At 40.7% G+C, this 19,688-nt stretch overlaps 1 protein-coding gene across 2 annotated transcripts; it reads left to right on the top strand.

The window, feature by feature from the left end:
• The first annotated feature begins 6,753 nt into the window (after window positions 1-6,753).
• On the top strand, window positions 6,754-19,504 carry si:dkey-69o16.5 (Alpha-aspartyl dipeptidase-like). 2 transcript variants are annotated; one of them, XM_055871927.1, is made up of 9 exons: window positions 6,754-7,036; window positions 8,653-8,749; window positions 12,092-12,180; window positions 12,638-12,712; window positions 12,935-13,014; window positions 17,602-17,775; window positions 18,321-18,380; window positions 19,034-19,116; window positions 19,322-19,504. In XM_055871927.1, exons 2-9 carry the CDS (start codon window positions 8,655-8,657, stop codon window positions 19,386-19,388), a joined length of 723 nt encoding a protein of 240 aa, XP_055727902.1. In that variant the 5' UTR covers window positions 6,754-7,036; window positions 8,653-8,654; the 3' UTR covers window positions 19,389-19,504. The 2 variants fall into 2 exon arrangements, with proteins under 2 accessions (XP_055727902.1, XP_055727901.1); XM_055871926.1 differs by having other exon boundaries at window positions 6,765-7,077.
• The last annotated feature ends 184 nt before the right edge of the window (window positions 19,505-19,688 follow it).

Raw genomic sequence — 19,688 nt, 5'->3', positions numbered from 1 at the left:
CCGGGTATGGTTCTCAATCAGAGGCAGCTGTCTATCGTTGTCTCTGATTGGGAATCATACTTAGGCAGCCTGTTTTTCCACCCTAGTTTGTGGGATGTTGTTTTTGCACAGTAGCTGTCTAGCCCTGCAGAACTTTACGTTCGTTTATATTTAGTTGTTTTTGTCGGTGTTTCAGTATTAAATATCATCACCTTCCACGCTGCGCTTTGGTCTCATTCAACGACGGACGTAACACCCTGTTAAAAATCCGGAATGCGGTCTCGGTAACAGCAGGAAGTCTCATGACCAGAGGCAGGAAGTGTGGTGTGTGTGTACCTCCAATGAAGGTGATTTGCTCATTTGACCTTGGTGTCCTATTGGCTGAGATATGACGGCAGGTAGATCTGAATTGAACATTGAGCTTCACCCAAAGCCTATTATCGTTGGGTCGACCAGTGCAGCAATAATACAACATTTTACTGGCACAGACAAATAATGGAGTTTAGCTGGGAATTCAGGTATTCAATTTATTGTCAAATGTAACTATTTTTCTATATACATGTTCTAATTGTAACGGATTTCCTCTTCGTCTGAAGAGGAGTAGCATGGATCGGACCAATGTGCAGCGTGGTAAGTGTCCATAATGAGAAGTTTAATAAATCAAACTGAACAAAATAACAAAAGCACAAACAACTGAAACAGTCCCGTATGGTGCAAAACACTAACACAGGAAACAACCACCCACACAACACAATAGAAAACAGGATACCTAAATATGGCTCCCAATCAGAGACAACGACTGACACCTGCCTCTGATTGAGAACCATACTAGGCCAAACACATAGAAATATAACAAAACAAAACATAGAAAAACAACAGAATGCCCACCCCAACTCACGCCCTGACCAAACTAAAATAAAGACATAAAAAAGGAACTAAGGTCAGAATGTGACACTAATTGTATCAGGTATTTAAAAATATATATTTTGTGTTAAAATAAAGATAATTATATGTGCATCATTTGCATAAACACACTGGGTATATTTTCAGATATGAATAAATCAACATAAAGGTTTTGGAATAGGGTCGCAGCCCCCAAAAACGTGTTCTGTCTAGGCCTGTCTCATGAATTACGGTTGCATAATTCAACAAGTATATCAATAGCAGGATACTCTCAGATTAAAGATAAACAGTTTGGTTCTAGATTATACCTAGCTATGCGTACTTTAGATCGTTCTAGTTCTAGTTCTAGGTTCTAGATTATACCTAGCTATGCGTACTTTAGATCGTTCTAGTTCTAGGTTCTAGATTTTACCTAGCTATGCATACTTTAGATCGTTCTAGTTCTAGGTTCTAGATTATACCTAGCTATGCGTACTTTAGATCGTTCTAGTTCTAGGTTCTAGATTATACCTAGCTATGCGTACTTTCGATCGTTCTAGTTCTAGGTTCTAGATTATACCTAGCTATGCGTACTTTAGATCGTTCTAGTTCTAGGTTCTAGATTATACCTAGCTATGCGTACTTTAGATCGTTCTAGTTCTAGGTTCTAGATTATACCTAGCTATGCGTACTTTAGATCGTTCTAGTTCTAATTCTAGGTTCTAGATTATACCTAGCTATGCGTACTTTAGATCGTTCTAGTTCTAGGTTCTAGATTATACCTAGCTATGCGTACTTTAGATCGTTCTAGTTCTAGGTTCTAGATTATACCTAGCTATGCGTACTTTAGATCGTTCTAGTTCTAGGTTCTAGATTATACCTAGCTATGCGTACTTTAGATCGTTCTAGTTCTAGGTTCTAGATTATACCTAGCTATGCGTACTTTAGATCGTTCTAGTTCTAGGTTCTAGATTATACCTAGCTATGCGTACTTTCGATCGTTTGTCAGATCAGACATAATATCACTATAGAGTGTTCATTTTAGGAAGTGGCTTTCATTTCAGCTCATCTAGTTTTTAAACATTTCAACTGTATTAAAGTAAAACTTGAACAACCAATCAAAAATAATGGTCTCTTTCCCGGACGAAGCTTTACGGTCTTTGTAGATGCAACAGAAAGACGATATATTCCAATGAGCCCATTTCAGCCATTAATAACACGTCGTCGTGTTTGACAGGTCATTACAAACATTTCCGAAGGTCGCAACGTTAACGGGAAGAAACGAAAGGCACAAGCAAGAGTTTGAAAGAGTCGCAGATCAGACAACGCAGTTAAATTAACAAGAATTAAAGCTTTTAAATTATATAAGCTACTTGTATGTTCATAAATGTTTAATATTACGATTATTTATTTGAATTGCGCGCCTTATCCAATTTCACCGGATGTTGTCCACTATCCCTAAGAAGTTTTAACGGGAAGAAACGACAGGCACAAGCAAGAGTATGAAAGAGTCGCCGGAGTAAAATGAAAGCAAATCGATCCAGCGAGATTTAAGTGACAAGTGGGTTTTGCACCCCTCAAATACAGGAAATAGACGGCTCGAAAAGACAGATCGTCAGGTGTGCGATTATCCTATTCCCTATATAGTGCCCTCTATGTGCCAAGCCAGTCCTCCTTCCTTACTAAATACTGCTCCCCCCTCAAACCAGTCCTGCTTCCTTACTAAATACTGCTCCCCCCTCAAACCAGTCCTGCTTCCTTACTAAATACTGCTTCCCCCTCAAACCAGTCCTGCTTCCTTACTAAATACTGCTCCCCCCTCAAACCAGTCCTGCTTCCTTACTAAATACTGCTCCCCCCTCAAACCAGTCCTGCTTCTTTACTAAATACTGCTCCCCCTCAAACCAGTCCTGCTTCCTTACTAAATACTGCTCCCCCCTCAAACCAGTCCTGCTTCCTTACTAAATACTGCTCCCCCCTCAAACCAGTCCTGCTTCCTTACTAAATACTGCTCCCCCCTCAAACCAGTCCTGCTTCCTAATAAATACTGCTCCCCCCTCAAACCAGTCCTGCTTCCTTACTAAATACTGCTCCCCCCTCAAACCAGTCCTGCTTCCTTACTAAATACTGCTCCCCCCTCAAACCAGTCCTGCTTCCTTACTAAATACTGCTCCCCCCTCAAACCAGTCCTGCTTCCTTACTAAATACTGCTCCCCCCTCAAACCAGTCCTGCTTCCTTACTAAATACTGCTCCCCCACAAACCAGCCCTCCTTCCTTAATAAATACTGCTTCTCCCTCAAACCAGTCCTGCTTCCATACTAAATACTGCTCCCCCTCAAACCAGTCCTGCTTCCTTACTAAATACTGCTCCCCCTCAAACCAGTCCTGCTTCCTTACTAAATACTGCTTCCCCCTCAAACCAGTCCTGCTTCCTTACTAAATACTGCTCCCCCCTCAAACCAGTCCTGCTTCCTTACTAAATACTGCTCCCCCTCAAACCAGTCCTGCTTCCTTACTAAATACTGCTCCCCCCTCAAACCAGTCCTGCTTCCTTACTAAATACTGCTCCCCCCTCAAACCAGTCCTGCTTCCTTACTAAACACTGCTCCCCCCTCAAACCAGTCCTGCTTCTTTACTAAATACTGCTCCCCCTCAAACCAGTCCTGCTTCCTTACTAAATACTGCTCCCCCCTCAAACCAGTCCTGCTTCCTTACTAAATACTGCTCCCCCCTCAAACCAGTCCTGCTTCCTTACTAAATACTGCTCCCCCCTCAAACCAGTCCTGCTTCCTAATAAATACTGCTCCCCCCTCAAACCAGTCCTGCTTCCTTACTAAATACTGCTCCCCCCTCAAACCAGTCCTGCTTCCTTACTAAATACTGCTCCCCCCTCAAACCAGTCCTGCTTCCTTACTAAATACTGCTCCCCCCTCAAACCAGTCCTGCTTCCTTACTAAATACTGCTCCCCCCTCAAACCAGTCCTGCTTCCTTACTAAATACTGCTCCCCCACAAACCAGCCCTCCTTCCTTAATAAATACTGCTTCTCCCTCAAACCAGTCCTGCTTCCATACTAAATACTGCTCCCCCTCAAACCAGTCCTGCTTCCTTACTAAATACTGCTCCCCCCTCAAACCAGTCCTGCTTCCTTACTAAATACTGCTTCCCCCTCAAACCAGTCCTGCTTCCTTACTAAATACTGCTCCCCCCTCAAACCAGTCCTGCTTCCTTACTAAATACTGCTCCCCCTCAAACCAGTCCTGCTTCCTTACTAAATACTGCTCCCCCCTCAAACCAGTCCTGCTTCCTTACTAAATACTGCTCCCCCCTCAAACCAGTCCTGCTTCCTTACTAAACAATGCTCCCCCCTCAAACCAGTCCTGCTTCCTTACTAAATACTGCTCCCCCCTCAAACCAGTCCTGCTTCCTTACTAAATACTGCTCCCCCTCAAACCAGTCCTGCTTCTTTACTAAATAATGCTCCCCCCTCAAACCAGTACTGCTTCCTTACTAAATACTGCTCCCCCTCAAACCAGTCCTGCTTCCTTACTAAATACTGCTCCCCCTCAAACCAGTCCTGCTTCCTTACTAAATACTGCCCCCCCCCCTCAAACCAGTACTGTTTCCTTACTAAATACTGCTCCCCCCTCAAACCAGTCCTGCTTCCTTACTAAATACTGCTCCACCCTCAAACCAGTCCTGCTTCCTTACTAAATATTGCTCCCCCCTCCACCCAGTCTGTAACGTTACAAAATGTGGAAAAAGTCAAGGGGTTTGACTACTTTCCGAATGCACTGCAGACACAGCACCACTCAAAGACTGGAATTTGATACTCCTGGTATTGGATATGATTGAAAAATTATCTCAAAGACATTCATACCTGAAGTGTACCTTTATTTGCCATGGTAGAGTACATGATCAGTGAATATATTAGATGTACAGGCTACAATGTGGGGATCTCATGCATGGTAATAACTACATGTATATACGACTTACGTCCTTGGCACACAGTTATATATTCTACTCAATCCATAGGCTTCATTAATGTCATTCAGGCTGTTTTGAAGTTGATACAACTGGCTATGATAGCTGAGGTTCATAGCTAGGTTCTGAACTAATATGTATACCAAACGTTTTAGGGTCTATACTATATATATATATATACAGGGTCAGTTCAGTACCATATTAACAATGTACAGGGATACTGGAGTGATGGAGGTAGATATGTATAGGGGTAAGGTGACTATATACAGGGTCAGTACCATATTAACAATGTGCAGGGTTACTGGAGTGATGGAGGTAGATATGTATAGGGTTAGGGGACTATATACAGGGTCAGTACCATATTAACAATGTACAGGGATACTGGAGTGATGGAGGTAGATATGTATAGGGGTAAGGTGACTATATACAGGGTCAGTACCATATTAACAATGTACAGGGATACTGGAGTGATGGAGGTAGATATGTATAGGGTTAGGGGACTATATACAGGGTCAGTACCATATTAACAATGTACAGGGATACTGGAGTGATGGAGGTAGATATGTATAGGGGTAAGGTGACTATATACAGGGTCAGTACCATATTAACAATGTACAGGGATACTGGAGTGATGGAGGTAGATATGTATAGGGGTAAGGTGACTATATACAGGGTCAGTACCATATTAACAATGTACAGGGATACTGGAGTGATGGAGGTAGATATGTATAGGGGTAAGGTGACTATATACAGGGTCAGTACCATATTAACAATGTGCAGGGATACTGGAGTGATGGAGGTAGATATGTATAGGGGGAAGGTGACTAGGCATCAGGATATATAATGAACAGAGTAGCAGCAACGTAAATGATGATTATATGTGAGTGTGTGTGTGTAGAGTCAGTATAAATGTGTGTGTGTGTTATAGTGTAGGTGTGTGTGAGTGTGTTATGTGTGTGTCACTGTGTAGAGTCCTGTGAGTGAACATAGTTCACATAGAGACAGTGTAAATACTAGGGTCAGCTCAGAGTCTGCGTGGCCATTCTGTTAGCTATTTAGAAGTCTTATGGCATGGGGATAGAAGCTGCCCAGGAGCCTGTAGGTGCCAGACCTGACGCACCGGCACCTTGCCTTGCAGAAGCAGAGAGAACAGTCTATGGCTTGAGTGCTTCTGTTATGGGGAAAAGTCCACAGTGAAACTGACATTAAATGTCAAGAATTATACATTGTTTGGCCATCAAGTAGGCCAATTAATTTCTATGCCATTGTAGGCTACTTGCAGCCTACCATTTCACCCAATAAATATGTTGAAAGTAATGGTTTACCCGATTATGGAAGAAAATACCCTCATTTGTATAATTTCAAGACCAAAGAGCTGAAGTACAGAGCCAAAACATCAAGAAATGTGTCACTGTGCCAATACTTTTGGAGTTCACTGTAGCTCCATTCTTGTCTATTTTATTTATCCTGTGTTACTATTTTATTGTATTACTCTTTTGAAAACAATGCATCTTTGGGAAGTGCTCGTAAGCAAGCATTTCACGGTAAAAAAAAATCTACACAAATTGTATTTGGCGCAGTTGAACCAATACAATTTGATTTGATGTTCGAATCTCAAGTGCGCGAAATACGTCATCAATTTTGGAGGCACCAGGCGTGTCCGTATATCTGCCTCTCGCTATTGATGCTGCGTGGAAAACAACTGGGAACTCGGAAATCTCCGACATCACTGCTTTCACGATAACTGGAAACTTGGATAGAAACGAGCTCCGATTTGGAACGTTTGTTTTTGAACGGTCATTCAACTTGCAATTCCAAGGCGGAAACTCGGCCATATTTTTTAAGAGCTTCGACTTTCTGACCCGAAGATAACCGACGTCATGGTTTGACCTCGTGTTTTTCCGATTTCCCAGTTGTTCTTGAAAGCACCGTAAGACATGAGGCTTGTCATGTGATTTATCAGCTGACCTTTTTTCCACACACCGTAACAGCGTGAGAAAACTCTTCTCCAAACGGAGACTCTTGAAGCAAAATTACAGTTTTGTATCCTACATTTTAACATTTCATACGAAACTGTAAATAACATATCCGGTCAAGGCTACGTATCGAATTTTAAATCGGTGTTGCAATCTGTGACCTGTGGATCCGCAACGTTGTTTCCAATCATTGACCACAAGAATAATAGCCAACGGTTTGTTGGATCGAAAGATTTCACAACCATTTCGACGACAGGTAGATTTATCAGGAGAAGTAATCAGATGATTTAATGACTGTATGAGAGATTTGTCAGCAAAACAGATAAGTTACCCGTAGTTGAACTTTAAACTGAGACCAGGAAATTGAATGGAGGAAGATTTGTTTCTTTATTCTCTAAATACAGTATGTCCACCACGATGCGTGTATATTCAACATAACTCACAAATAAAACTATGATCTGTGAATATATTTAAATATTTAGTCAAATTAAACCACAATACGCAAAAAAATATCACAAATGTAACCAATATCCGTGAATATGTAAAAAATATATTTCACAAGTATTCACCATAAGTCACAAATAAATTAATGATCTGTAAATATTCTACATAGCTCACAAATAAAACAACGACTTGAACAAATGTTTAGAAATCTCTTAACGTTTACATCTGTGGAATGTGGATCCTAGGATAGGATAAAGCAATCCTTCTGCCCCCCCCCCCCCTAAAAGATTTAGATGCACTATTGTAAAGTGGCTGTTCCACTGGATGTCATAAGGTGAATGCACCAATTTGTAAGTCGCTCTGGATAAGAGCGTCTGCTAAATGACTTAAATGTAAATGTAATGTAAATGTAATGTGCATTTGCGCATTCAAAAAGTGCTTGTGGATCTGTATTCTGTGTTTATAGAATTTTGAGAATTATTTTCCGCCTGTCGATGTATTACAATCTACACATGTGGTTTCAGATGAGTCATAAAGTTGTTCTTTATTAGTTAAATATTCTAGCTAAAAAGTGTTCTCACAAGACATGGCTGAATGAGACACTGCTTCACTCTGCACTTCCCCTGACACAAAGATTATCCAAATGAATGGATATGGCAGACTCATCCGAAGCCACATTTGTAGATTGTAATACATCGACCACATGTGTAGATTGTAATACATCGACCACATGTGTGGATTGTAATACATCGACCACACGTGTAGATTGTAATACATCGACCACATGTGTAGATTGTAATACATCGACCACATGTGTGGATTGTAATACATCGACCACATTTGTGGATTGTAATACATCGACCACATTTGTGGATTGTAATACATCGACCGGCGGAAAATAATTCTCAAAAATCTGTAAACACAGAATACAGATCCACAAACACTTTTTTAATGCGCAAATGCACATTCCACAGATGTAAACGTTAAGAGATTTCTGAACATTTGCTCACATTGTTCTACATTTGTTCAAATCATAGTTTTATTTGTGATTTATGGTGAATACTTGTGAAATATTTTTTACATATTCACAGATTAGGGTTTAATTTGTGATTTTTATTATATTTAAGACATATTTTTTAAATATATTCACAGATCATTGTTTTATTTGTGAGTTATGTTGAATATACACACAGATCGTGGTGGACATAGTGAATAAAGAAAACAAATCTCACTCCATAGACCTTGTACCTTGACACCTCCCGGGAACACGTCCTGTTTGTGCACCGCTGGCTATGTACTGTTCAAGTAATCTTTGAGGTGTAGGATGAGGAAGCCTATTTAACCTGAGTGCGTCTTTTAAACTTTGATCAAAACCTTGTCTTGAAAGATATGAAGAGGAGACTTCTGCTCGTGTCCAACTCAACCCTGCATGGGGGAGGATATCTGGAACATTGTCAACAGCAGATCAAAGACTTTTTCGGAAAGTAAGTATCTAAATCCACTGACTAATACTGACCTTCAAAGTGCCTGGACTGCTCTATAAAATCACACCCCTAAAGACTATGGAAGGAATGCTGGTGTACGGTACACTCACAATCTGACCCTCCTTTACTGTAACTACTTAAACATGTCTCTAACTACTTAATAACTACTTATACATGTCTCTAACTACTTGTACATGTCTCTAACTACTTGTACATGTCTCTAACTACTTGTACATGTCTCTAACTACTTATACATGTCTCTAACTACTTAATAACTACTTATACATGTCTCTAACTACTTATACATGTCTAACTACTTATACATGTCTCTAACTACTTAATAACTACTTATACATGTCTCTAACTACTTAATAACTACTTATACATGTCTCTAACTACTTAATAACTACTTATACATGTCTCTAACTACTTATACATGTCTAACTACTTATACATGTCTCTAACTACTTAATAACTACTTATACATGTCTCTAACTACTTAATAACTACTTATACATGTCTCTAACTACTTAAAAAACTACTTATACATGTCTCTAACTACTTAATAACTACTTATACATGTCTCTAACTACTTATACATGTCTCTAACTACTTAATAACTACTTATACATGTCTCTAACTACTTAATAACTACTTATACATGTCTCTAACTACTTATACACGTCTCTAACTACTTATACATGTCTCTAACTACTTAATAACTACTTATACATGTCTCTAACTACTTAATAACTACTTATACATGTCTCTAACTACTTATACATGTCTCTAACTACTTAATAACTACTTATACACGTCTCTAACTACTTAATAACTACTTATACATGTTTCTAACTACTTAATAACTACTTATACATGTTTCTAACTACTTAATAACTACTTATACACGTCTCTAACTACTTATACATGTGTCTAACTACTTAATAACTACTTGTACATGTCTAACTACTTATACATGTCTAACTACTTAATAACTACTTAAACATGTCTCTAACTACTTAATAACTACTTATACATGTCTCTAACTACTTAATAACTACTTATACATGTCTCTAACTACTTAATAACTACTTATACATGTCTCTAACTACTTAATAACTACTTATACATGTCTCTAACTACTTAAACATGTCTCTAACTACTTGTACATGTCTCTAACTACTTATACATGTCTCTAACTACTTAAACATGTCTCTAACTACTTAATAACTACTTATACATGTCTCTAACTACTTAATAACTACTTATACATGTCTCTAACTACTTAAAAAACTACTTATACATGTCTCTAACTACTTAAACATGTCTCTAACTACTTATACATGTCTCTAACTACTTAATAACTACTTATACATGTCTCTAACTACTTATACATGTCTCTAACTACTTATACATGTCTCTAACTACTTAATAACTACTTATACATGTCTCTAACTACTTAATAACTACTTGTACATGTCTCTAACTACTTAATAACTACTTATACATGTCTCTAACTACTTATACATGTCTCTAACTACTTATACATGTCTCTAACTACTTAATAACTACTTATACATGTCTCTAACTACTTAATAACTACTTATACATGTCTCTAACTACTTAATAACTACTTGTACATGTCTCTAACTACTTAATAACTACTTATACATGTCTCTAACTACTTATACCTGTCTCTAACTACTTATACACGTCTCTAACTACTTAATAACTACTTATACATGTCTCTAACTACTTATACATGTCTCTAACTACTTAAACATGTCTCTAACTACTTAAAAAACTACTTAAACATGTCTCTAACTACTTAATAACTACTTATACATGTCTCTAACTACTTATACATGTCTCTAACTACTTAATAACTACTTATACATGTCTCTAACTACTTAATAACTACTTATACATGTCTCTAACTACTTAATAACTACTTATACATGTTTCTAACTACTTAATAACTACTTATACATGTTTCTAACTACTTAATAACTACTTATACACGTCTCTAACTACTTATACATGTGTCTAACTACTTAATAACTACTTGTACATGTCTCTAACTACTTATACATGTCTAACTACTTAATAACTACTTAAACATGTCTCTAACTACTTAATAACTACTTATACATGTCTCTAACTACTTAATAACTACTTATGCATGTCTCTAACTACTTATACACGTCTCTAACTACTTAATAACTACTTATACATGTCTCTAACTACTTAATAACTACTTATACATGTCTCTAACTACTTAATAACTACTTATACATGTCTCTAACTACTTAATAACTACTTATGCATGTCTCTAACTACTTATACACGTCTCTAACTACTTAATAACTACTTATACATGTCTCTAACTACTTAATAACTACTTATACATGTCTCTAACTACTTAATAACTACTTATACATGTCTCTAACTACTTAATAACTACTTATACATGTCTCTAACTACTTATACATGTCTCTAACTACTTATACATGTCTCTAACTACTTATACATGTCTCTAACTACTTATACATGTCTCTAACTACTTATACATGTCTCTAACTACTTATACATGTCTCTAACTACTTATACATGTCTCTAACTACTTATACATGTCTCTAACTACTTATACATGTCTCTAACTACTTAATAACTACTTATACATGTCTCTAACTACTTAATAACTACTTATACATGTTTCTAACTACTTAATAACTACTTATACATGTTTCTAACTACTTAATAACTACTTATACACGTCTCTAACTACTTATACATGTCTCTAACTACTTAATAACTACTTATACATGTCTCTAACTACTTAATAACTACTTATACATGTCTCTAACTACTTAATAACTACTTATACATGTCTCTAACTACTTAATAACTACTTATACATGTATCTAACTACTTTTAAACATGAGACATGGATTGTGTATGTTTGACATTTAGAGGTGAATGGCAAGACCAAAGATTTAAGTGCCTTTGAACGGGGTATAGTAGTAGGTGCCAGGCACACCGGTTTATGTCAAGAACTGCAACACTGCTGGGTTTTTCAAGCTCAACAGTTGCCGGTGTGTATTAAGAATGGTCCGCCACCCAAAGGATCTCCAGCCAACTCGACACAACTGTGAGAAGCATTGGAGTCAACATGGACCAGCATCCCTGTGGAACGCTTTCAACACCTTGTAGAATCCATGCCCTGATGAATTGAGGCTGTTCTGAGGGCAGAAAGGGGGGTTACAACTCAATACTAGGAAGGTGTTCCTAATGTTTCGTATAGTCAGTGTATAACCTAACCGTGTAATGTATTTCTTGCAGAGGTGTGACGAGGATCTTATTCATCCCCTATGCACTGTGTGATAGAGATGGCTACGCAAAGACTGCCAGGGACAAGTTCAACAGTCTGGGTACGTATTTTACACTGGTCCATTCCCTTACACAGCCCTATTGCTGTGTGTCTGGAATATCTCAGGCCCAGTCCCAAATTAATCAAATAACTGGCCCAATCCCAAATTAATCAATTAACTCTGGCCCAGTCCCAAATCAATCAAATAACTTTGGCCCAATCCCAAATCAATCAAATATCTCTGGGCCAATCCCAAATCAATCAAATAACTCTGGCCCAGTCCCAAATCAATCAAATATCTCAGTCCCAGTCCCAAATCAATCCCTAGACCCTATACTTTATGCTCTTGTGGAGATCTGAGAGGACTTGATGGATCAAAGCACATTTCGCTTAACACTTGTCAAACCCTCTCTCTCTTAGACGATATCAGGTGCAGTGGGCGTAGTAAGGACTAGGGTGTCGATGTGAGACAGGTTTGTCGATCATTCTAATGTGAGTGTTGTCTGTTCGTCTGACAGGTTACGAGGTGGACAGCATACACGAGGCCTCTGACCCAGTGGAAGCTGTAAGGAATGCTCAGGGCATATTCATAGGTGAGGAGTGGACCCTTGAGCTCAGACGTTAGCACCTCATAGGGCCTCTCAAATATGAAATACCAAAACCATAGGCGTCATTGAAGGAATGCTATTGTACACGTGTACTGCAAGAGTTCAAGTAAATCCACTTCCACACCAGTACACAGATTGACTACGTGTTAAGAAGTTAGCGGGATGGTATACAGTGTAATAAAGTCATAACCGCTGTTCTCTTCATAGGCGGTGGCAACACGTTCCGTCTGCTGAAATGTCTCTACGACAACAGTGTGCTGTCTGAGATCAACAAGAGAGTTCTACAGGTCAGACTGATATATATGTTTTTGTTTTTGATTGAGCAGTGTAACCCCGCAAAAACACCTGTCCTCAGGTACTACAGCTGGTCCACTCTGATAGCCTATATTCCAGAACTGGCACACCGGAATGGCTGGGAGTAGTTTAGGAGTTTTGGAAAACACTGTGCCAGATTTAAAATGCCATTTCACAATATTTACAGTTCACTCCTGCATGTATACATATTGTTCTTACTGTCAGCTGATATAGCCAATAGAGAGAGCCCCATGAGTGGAATAAACAACTGAATGATTGTATATCCTGTTTACTCTTATGCCCCAGAATGGTGAGCCCACATGGGCTCCAGGGCCGGTTACTAACTTCTCCACTACCTAACCCCTACAGTAACCCTAACCCTACAGTAACACCTACAGTAACCCCTACAGTAACCCTAACCCTACAGTAACCCCTACAGTAACCCTAACCCTACAGTAACCCTAACCCTACAGTAACCCCTACAGTAACCCCTACAGTAACCCTACAGTAACCTAATCCTACAGTAACCCCAACCCTACAGTAACCCTACAGTAACCCCTACAGTAACCCCTACAGTAACCCTAACCCTACAGTAACCCCTACAGTAACCCCAACCCTACAGTAACCCCTACAGTACCCCTACAGTAACCCCCCTACAGTAACCCCCCTACAGTAACTACAGTAACCCCTACAGTAACCCCTACAGTAACCCCTACAGTAACCCCTACAGTAACCCCTACAGTAACCCCAACCCTACAGTAACCCTGCAGTAACCCTACAGTAACCCCTACAGTAACCCCTACAGTAACCCCTACAGTAACCCCTACAGTAACCCTACAGTAACCCCTACAGTAACCCCTACAGTAACCCCAACCCTACAGTAACCCCAACCCTACAGTAACCCTGCAGTAACCCTACAGTAACCCTACAGTAACCCTACAGTAACCCCTACAGTAACCCTAACCCTACAGTAACCCTACAGTAACCCCTACAATAACTACAGTGACCCTACAGTAACCCCTACAGTAACCCCTACAGTAACCCTAACCCTACAGTAACCCTACAGTAACCCCTACAATAACCCTACAGTAACCCCTACAATAACTACAGTAACCCTACAGTAACCCCTACAGTAACTACAGTAACCCTACAGTAACCCTACAGTAACCCCTACAATAACTACAGTAACCCTACAGTAACCCTACAGTAACCCTACAGTAACCCTAACCCTACAGTAACCCTAACCCTACAGTAACCCCTACAGTAACCCCTACAGTAACCCCTACAGTAAGCCCTACAGTAACCCTACAGTAACCCTGCAGTAACCCCAACCCTACAGTAACCCCTACAGTAACCCCTACAGTAACCCTGCAGTAACCCTGCAGTAACCCTGCAGTAACCCTACAGTAACCCCTACAGTAACCCCTACAGTAACCCCTACAGTAACCCTAACCCTACAGTAACCCCTACAGTAACCCTAACCCTACAGTAACCCCTACAGTAACCCCTACAGTAACCCTAACCCTACAATAACCCCTACAGTAACCCTACAATAACCCCAACCCTACAGTAACCCCTACAATAACTACAGTAACCCTACAGTAACCCCTACAATAACTACAGTAACCCTACAGTAACCCCTACAGTAACCCCAACCCTACAGTAACCCCTACAGTAACCCCAACCCTACAGTAACCCCTACAGTAACCCCTACAGTAACCCCAACCCTACAGTAACCCCTACAGTAACCCCTACAGTAACCCCTACAGTAACCCCTACAGTAACCCCTACAGTAACCCTGCAGTAACCCCAACCCTACAGTAACCCCTACAGTAACCCCTACAGTAACCCCTACAGTAACCCCTACAGTAACCCTGCAGTAACCCTGCAGTAACCCCTACAGTAACCCCTACAGTAACCCCTACAGTAACCCCTACAATAACCCCTACAGTAACCCTAACCCTACAGTAACCCCTACAGTAACCCTAACCCTACAATAACCCCTACAGTAACCCTACAATAACCCCAACCCTACAGTAACCCCTACAATAACTACAGTAACCCTACAGTAACCCCTACAATAACTACAGTAACCCTACAGTAACCCCTACAATAACTACAGTAACCCTACAGTAACCCCTACAGTAACCCCAACCCTACAGTAACCCCTACAGTAACCCCAACCCTACAGTAACCCTACAGTAACCCCTACAGTAACCCCTACAGTAACCCCACAGTAACCCTACAGTAACCCTACAGTAACCCCTACAGTAACCCCTACAGTAACCCTAACCCTACAGTAACCCCTACAGTAACCCTAACCCCTACAGTAACCCCTACAGTAACCCCTACAGTAACCCCTACAGTAACCCCAACCCTACAGTAACCCTGCAGTAACCCTACAGTAACCCTACAGTAACCCCTACAGTAACCCCTACAGTAACCCCTACAGTAACCCTAACCCTACAGTAACCCTACAGTAACCCCTACAATAACCCTACAGTAACCCTAACCCTACAGTAACCCCTACAGTAACCCTAACCCTACAGTAACCCCTACAGTAACCCTAACCCTACAGTAACCCTACAGTAACCCCTACAGTAACCCCTACAGTAACTCCTACAGTAACCCCTACAGTAACCCCTACAGTAACCCCAACCCTACAGTAACCCTACAGTAACCCTAACCCTACAGTAACCCCTACAGTAACCCTACAGTAACCCCAACCCTACAGTAACCCTACAGTAACCCCTACAGTAACCCTACAGTAACCCCTACAGTAACCCCTACAGTAACTCCTACAGTAACCCTAACCCTACAGTAACCCCTACAGTAAACCCTACAGTAACCCCTACAGTAACCCCTACAGTAACCCTACAGTAACCCCACAGTAACCCCTACAGTAACCCCTACAGTAACCCCTACAGTAACCCTAACCCTACAGTAATCCTACCCCTACAATAACTACAGTAACCCTACAGTAACCCCCTACAGTAATCCTACAGTAACCCTACAGTAACCCTAACCCTACAGTAATCCTACCCCTACAATAACTACAGTAACCCCTACAGTAACCCCTACAGTAATCCTACAGTAACCCCTACAGTAATTCTACAGTAACTACAGTAACCCTACAGTAACCCTACAGTAACCCTACAATAACTACAGTAACCCTACAGTAACCCCTACAGTAATCCTACAGTAACTCTACAATAACTACAGTAACCCTACAGTAACCCCTACAGTAACCCTACAGTAACTACAGTAACCCTACAGTAACCCTACAGTAACCCTACAATAACTACAGTAACCCTACAGTAACCCTACAGTAACTACAGTAACCATACAGTAACCCCTACAGTAATCCTACAGTAACTCTACAATAACCCTACAGTAACCCCTACAGTAACCCTACAGTAACCCTAGAGTAACTACAGTAACCCTACAGTAACCCTACAGTAACCCTACAATAACTACAGTAACCCTACAGTAACCCCTACAGTAATCCTACAGTAACTCTACAATAACTACAGTAACCCTACAGTAACCCCTACAGTAACCCTACAGTAACCCTACAGTAACCCTACAGTAACTACAGTAACCCTACAGTAACCCTACAGTAACCCTACAATAACTACAGTAACCCTACAGTAACCCCTACAGTAATCCTACAGTAACTCTACAATAACTACAGTAACCCTACAGTAACCCTACAATAACTACAGTAACCCCTACAGTAACCCTACAATAACTACAGTAACCCTACAGTAACCCTACAGTAACCCTACAATAACTACAGTAATCCTACAGTAACCCCTACAGTAATCCTACAGTAACTCTACAATAACTACAGTAACCCTACAGTAACCCCTACAATAACTACAGTAACCCTAACCCTACAGTAACCCTACCCCTACAGTAACCCCTACAGTAACCCTACAGTAACCCCTACAGTAACCCCTACAGTAACCCTACAGTAATCCTACAGTAACCCTACAGTAATCCTACAGTAACCCTACAGTAACCCCTACAGTAATCCTACAGTAACCCTAACCCTACAGTAATCCTACCCCTACAATAACTACAGTAACCCCTACAGTAACCCCTACAGTAATCCTACAGTAACCCCTACAGTAATTCTACAGTAACCCTACAGTAACCCCTACAGTAATCCTACAGTAACTCTACAATAACTACAGTAACCCTACAGTAACCCCTACAGTAATTCTACAATAACTACAGTAACCCTACAGTAACCCCTACAGTAATCCTACAGTAACTCTACAATAACTACAGTAACCCTACAGTAACCCCTACAGTAATTCTACAATAACTACAGTAACCCTACAGTAACCCCTACAATAACTACAGTAACCCTACAGTAACCCCTACAGTAATTCTACAATAACTACAGTAACCCCTACAGTAATTCTACAATAACTACAGTAACCCTACAGTAACCCTACAATAACTACAGTAACCCTACAGTAACCCCTACAGTAATCCTACAGTAATTCTACAGTAACTACAGTAACCCTACAGTAACCCTACAATAACTACAGTAACTCTTATATCTCCAGGATGGTGTTCCCTACATGGGTTCCAGTGCTGGCACCAACGTCTCTACTGTCAGCATCAACACCACCAACGACATGCCCATCGTGTACCCGCCCTCCTTCAATGCCATTGGTCTAGTGCCTTTCAACATCAACCCTCACTTCCTGGATACAGACCCTAACAGCAGACACATGGGGGTGAGTTGTACAGTGTAATATTATATAGCAGATCATCAGTACAGTTTAGGGAAAGTTGTAGGGCTGGTTTCTCTGACAAATATTCAATGGTTATCCTGAATGTAGAATCTCCATTTGAAAATGCTTGTGTAGTCTGGGACCAGGTTAATCTGTGTCTGGGACCAGGTTAATCTGTGTCTGGGACCAGGTTAATCTGTGTCTGGGACCAGGTTAATCTGTGTCTGGGACCAGGTTAATCTGTGTCTGGGACCAGGTTAATCTGTGTCTGGGACCAGGTTAATCTGTGTCTGGGACCAGGTTAATCTGTAGTCTGGGACCAGGTTAATCTGTAGTCTGGGACCAGGTTAATCTGTGTCTGGGACCAGGTTAATCTGTGTCTGGGACCAGGTTAATCTGTGTCTGGGACCAGGTTAATCTGTGTCTGGGACCAGGTTAATCTGTGTCTGGGACTAGGTTAATCTGTGTCTGGGGACCGTGGTGCCTTAAAAGGAAGCTGGTGTAAGGCCAACATGTTCCACTGTCTATGTTTTCTTTCTTCTCCCCAGGAGACACGAGAGCAGAGGATCATTCAGTACCACGAGGAGCCTGACACTCCATCTGTTCTGGTGAGTCTGAGAGATAAAGAGTAGACTACGAGGACCCTGACACTCCATCTGTTCTGGTGAGTCTGAGAGATAAAGAGTAGACTACGAGGAGCCTGACACTCCATCTGTTCTGGTGAGTCTGAGAGATAAAGAGTAGACTACGAGGACCCTGACACTCCATCTGTTCTGAGTCTGAGAGATAAAGAGTAGACTACGAGGAGCCTGACACTCCATCTGTTCTGGTGAGTCTGAGAGAAAGAGTAGACTACGAGGACCCTGACACTCCATCTGTTCTGAGTCTGAGAGATAAAGAGTAGACTACGAGGAGCCTGACACTCCATCTGTTCTGGTGAGTCTGAGAGATAAAGAGTAGACTACGAGGAGCCTGACACTCCATCTGTTCTGGTGAGTCTGAGAGATAAAGAGTAGACTACGAGGAGCCTGACACTCCATCTGTTCTGGTGAGTCTGAGAGATAAAGAGTAGACTACGAGGACCCTGACACTCCATCTGTTCTGGTGAGTCTGAGAGATAAAGAGTAGACTACGAGGAGCCTGACACTCCATCTGTTCTGGTGAGTCTGAGAGATAAAGAGTAGACTACGAGGACCCTGAGAGAGGTTGTATTCTACATAGTATTAGGCTATGCGTTCACTGATTTGTTGATTTGTCTTAGGGCTTGAGAGAGGGCTCCGTGTTGCTGGTAGAAGGAGACAAGGCTACTCTACTGGGCACCTGCAAGGCACGGTTGTTCACCAGGTAACATTAATCATCTCTCTCACACAGGTCCCGTGACCCATGACCCAATAAAGCACAAAACAAGTTTTAACAGATCAAAGTGGTTGAACACAATAAAGCAGGCTAAAATGTCTCTTTTATATAGTCGTGTATGTCGCCAAACGCTAAGTAAATAACTAGGGTTCGGTGACGAGTCTCTGTTTCTCAGCCAGTGTTTGTGTTTCAGGGGGAAGCCAGCAACAGAATTTGAATCTGGCAGTGACCTCAGCTTCTTGCTGACAGACAGACAATAAAAATAAAGTTGTACTTCTCTGTTCTCCTCTTCCACACCCAGCAAGACGGATTCAGATCCTTCCAAGTGGAAATGCCCTTATGATAAATCAAATAAATATTATTACCAAAAAATGAATTGTCTTATGTATAAATTGTGTGGGGAGGGAGATATAATTTTACTAAAAGGTAAGTTTATGGGAACTTAGGCTAGTTGTTTCATAAATCATCTATGAACACAGTTCATCAGATAACCTTTAATAGCACTGATAAGAGTTATCAGGATCAGATAACCTTTAATAGCACTGATAAGAGTTATCAGG

This window comes from Salvelinus fontinalis, chromosome 19 (assembly GCF_029448725.1).
Source record: "Salvelinus fontinalis isolate EN_2023a chromosome 19, ASM2944872v1, whole genome shotgun sequence".
NCBI lineage: Eukaryota > Metazoa > Chordata > Actinopteri > Salmoniformes > Salmonidae > Salvelinus > Salvelinus fontinalis.
Note: the sequence above shows the minus strand (reverse complement) of the source record. Positions and strands in the feature narration are given on the sequence as shown.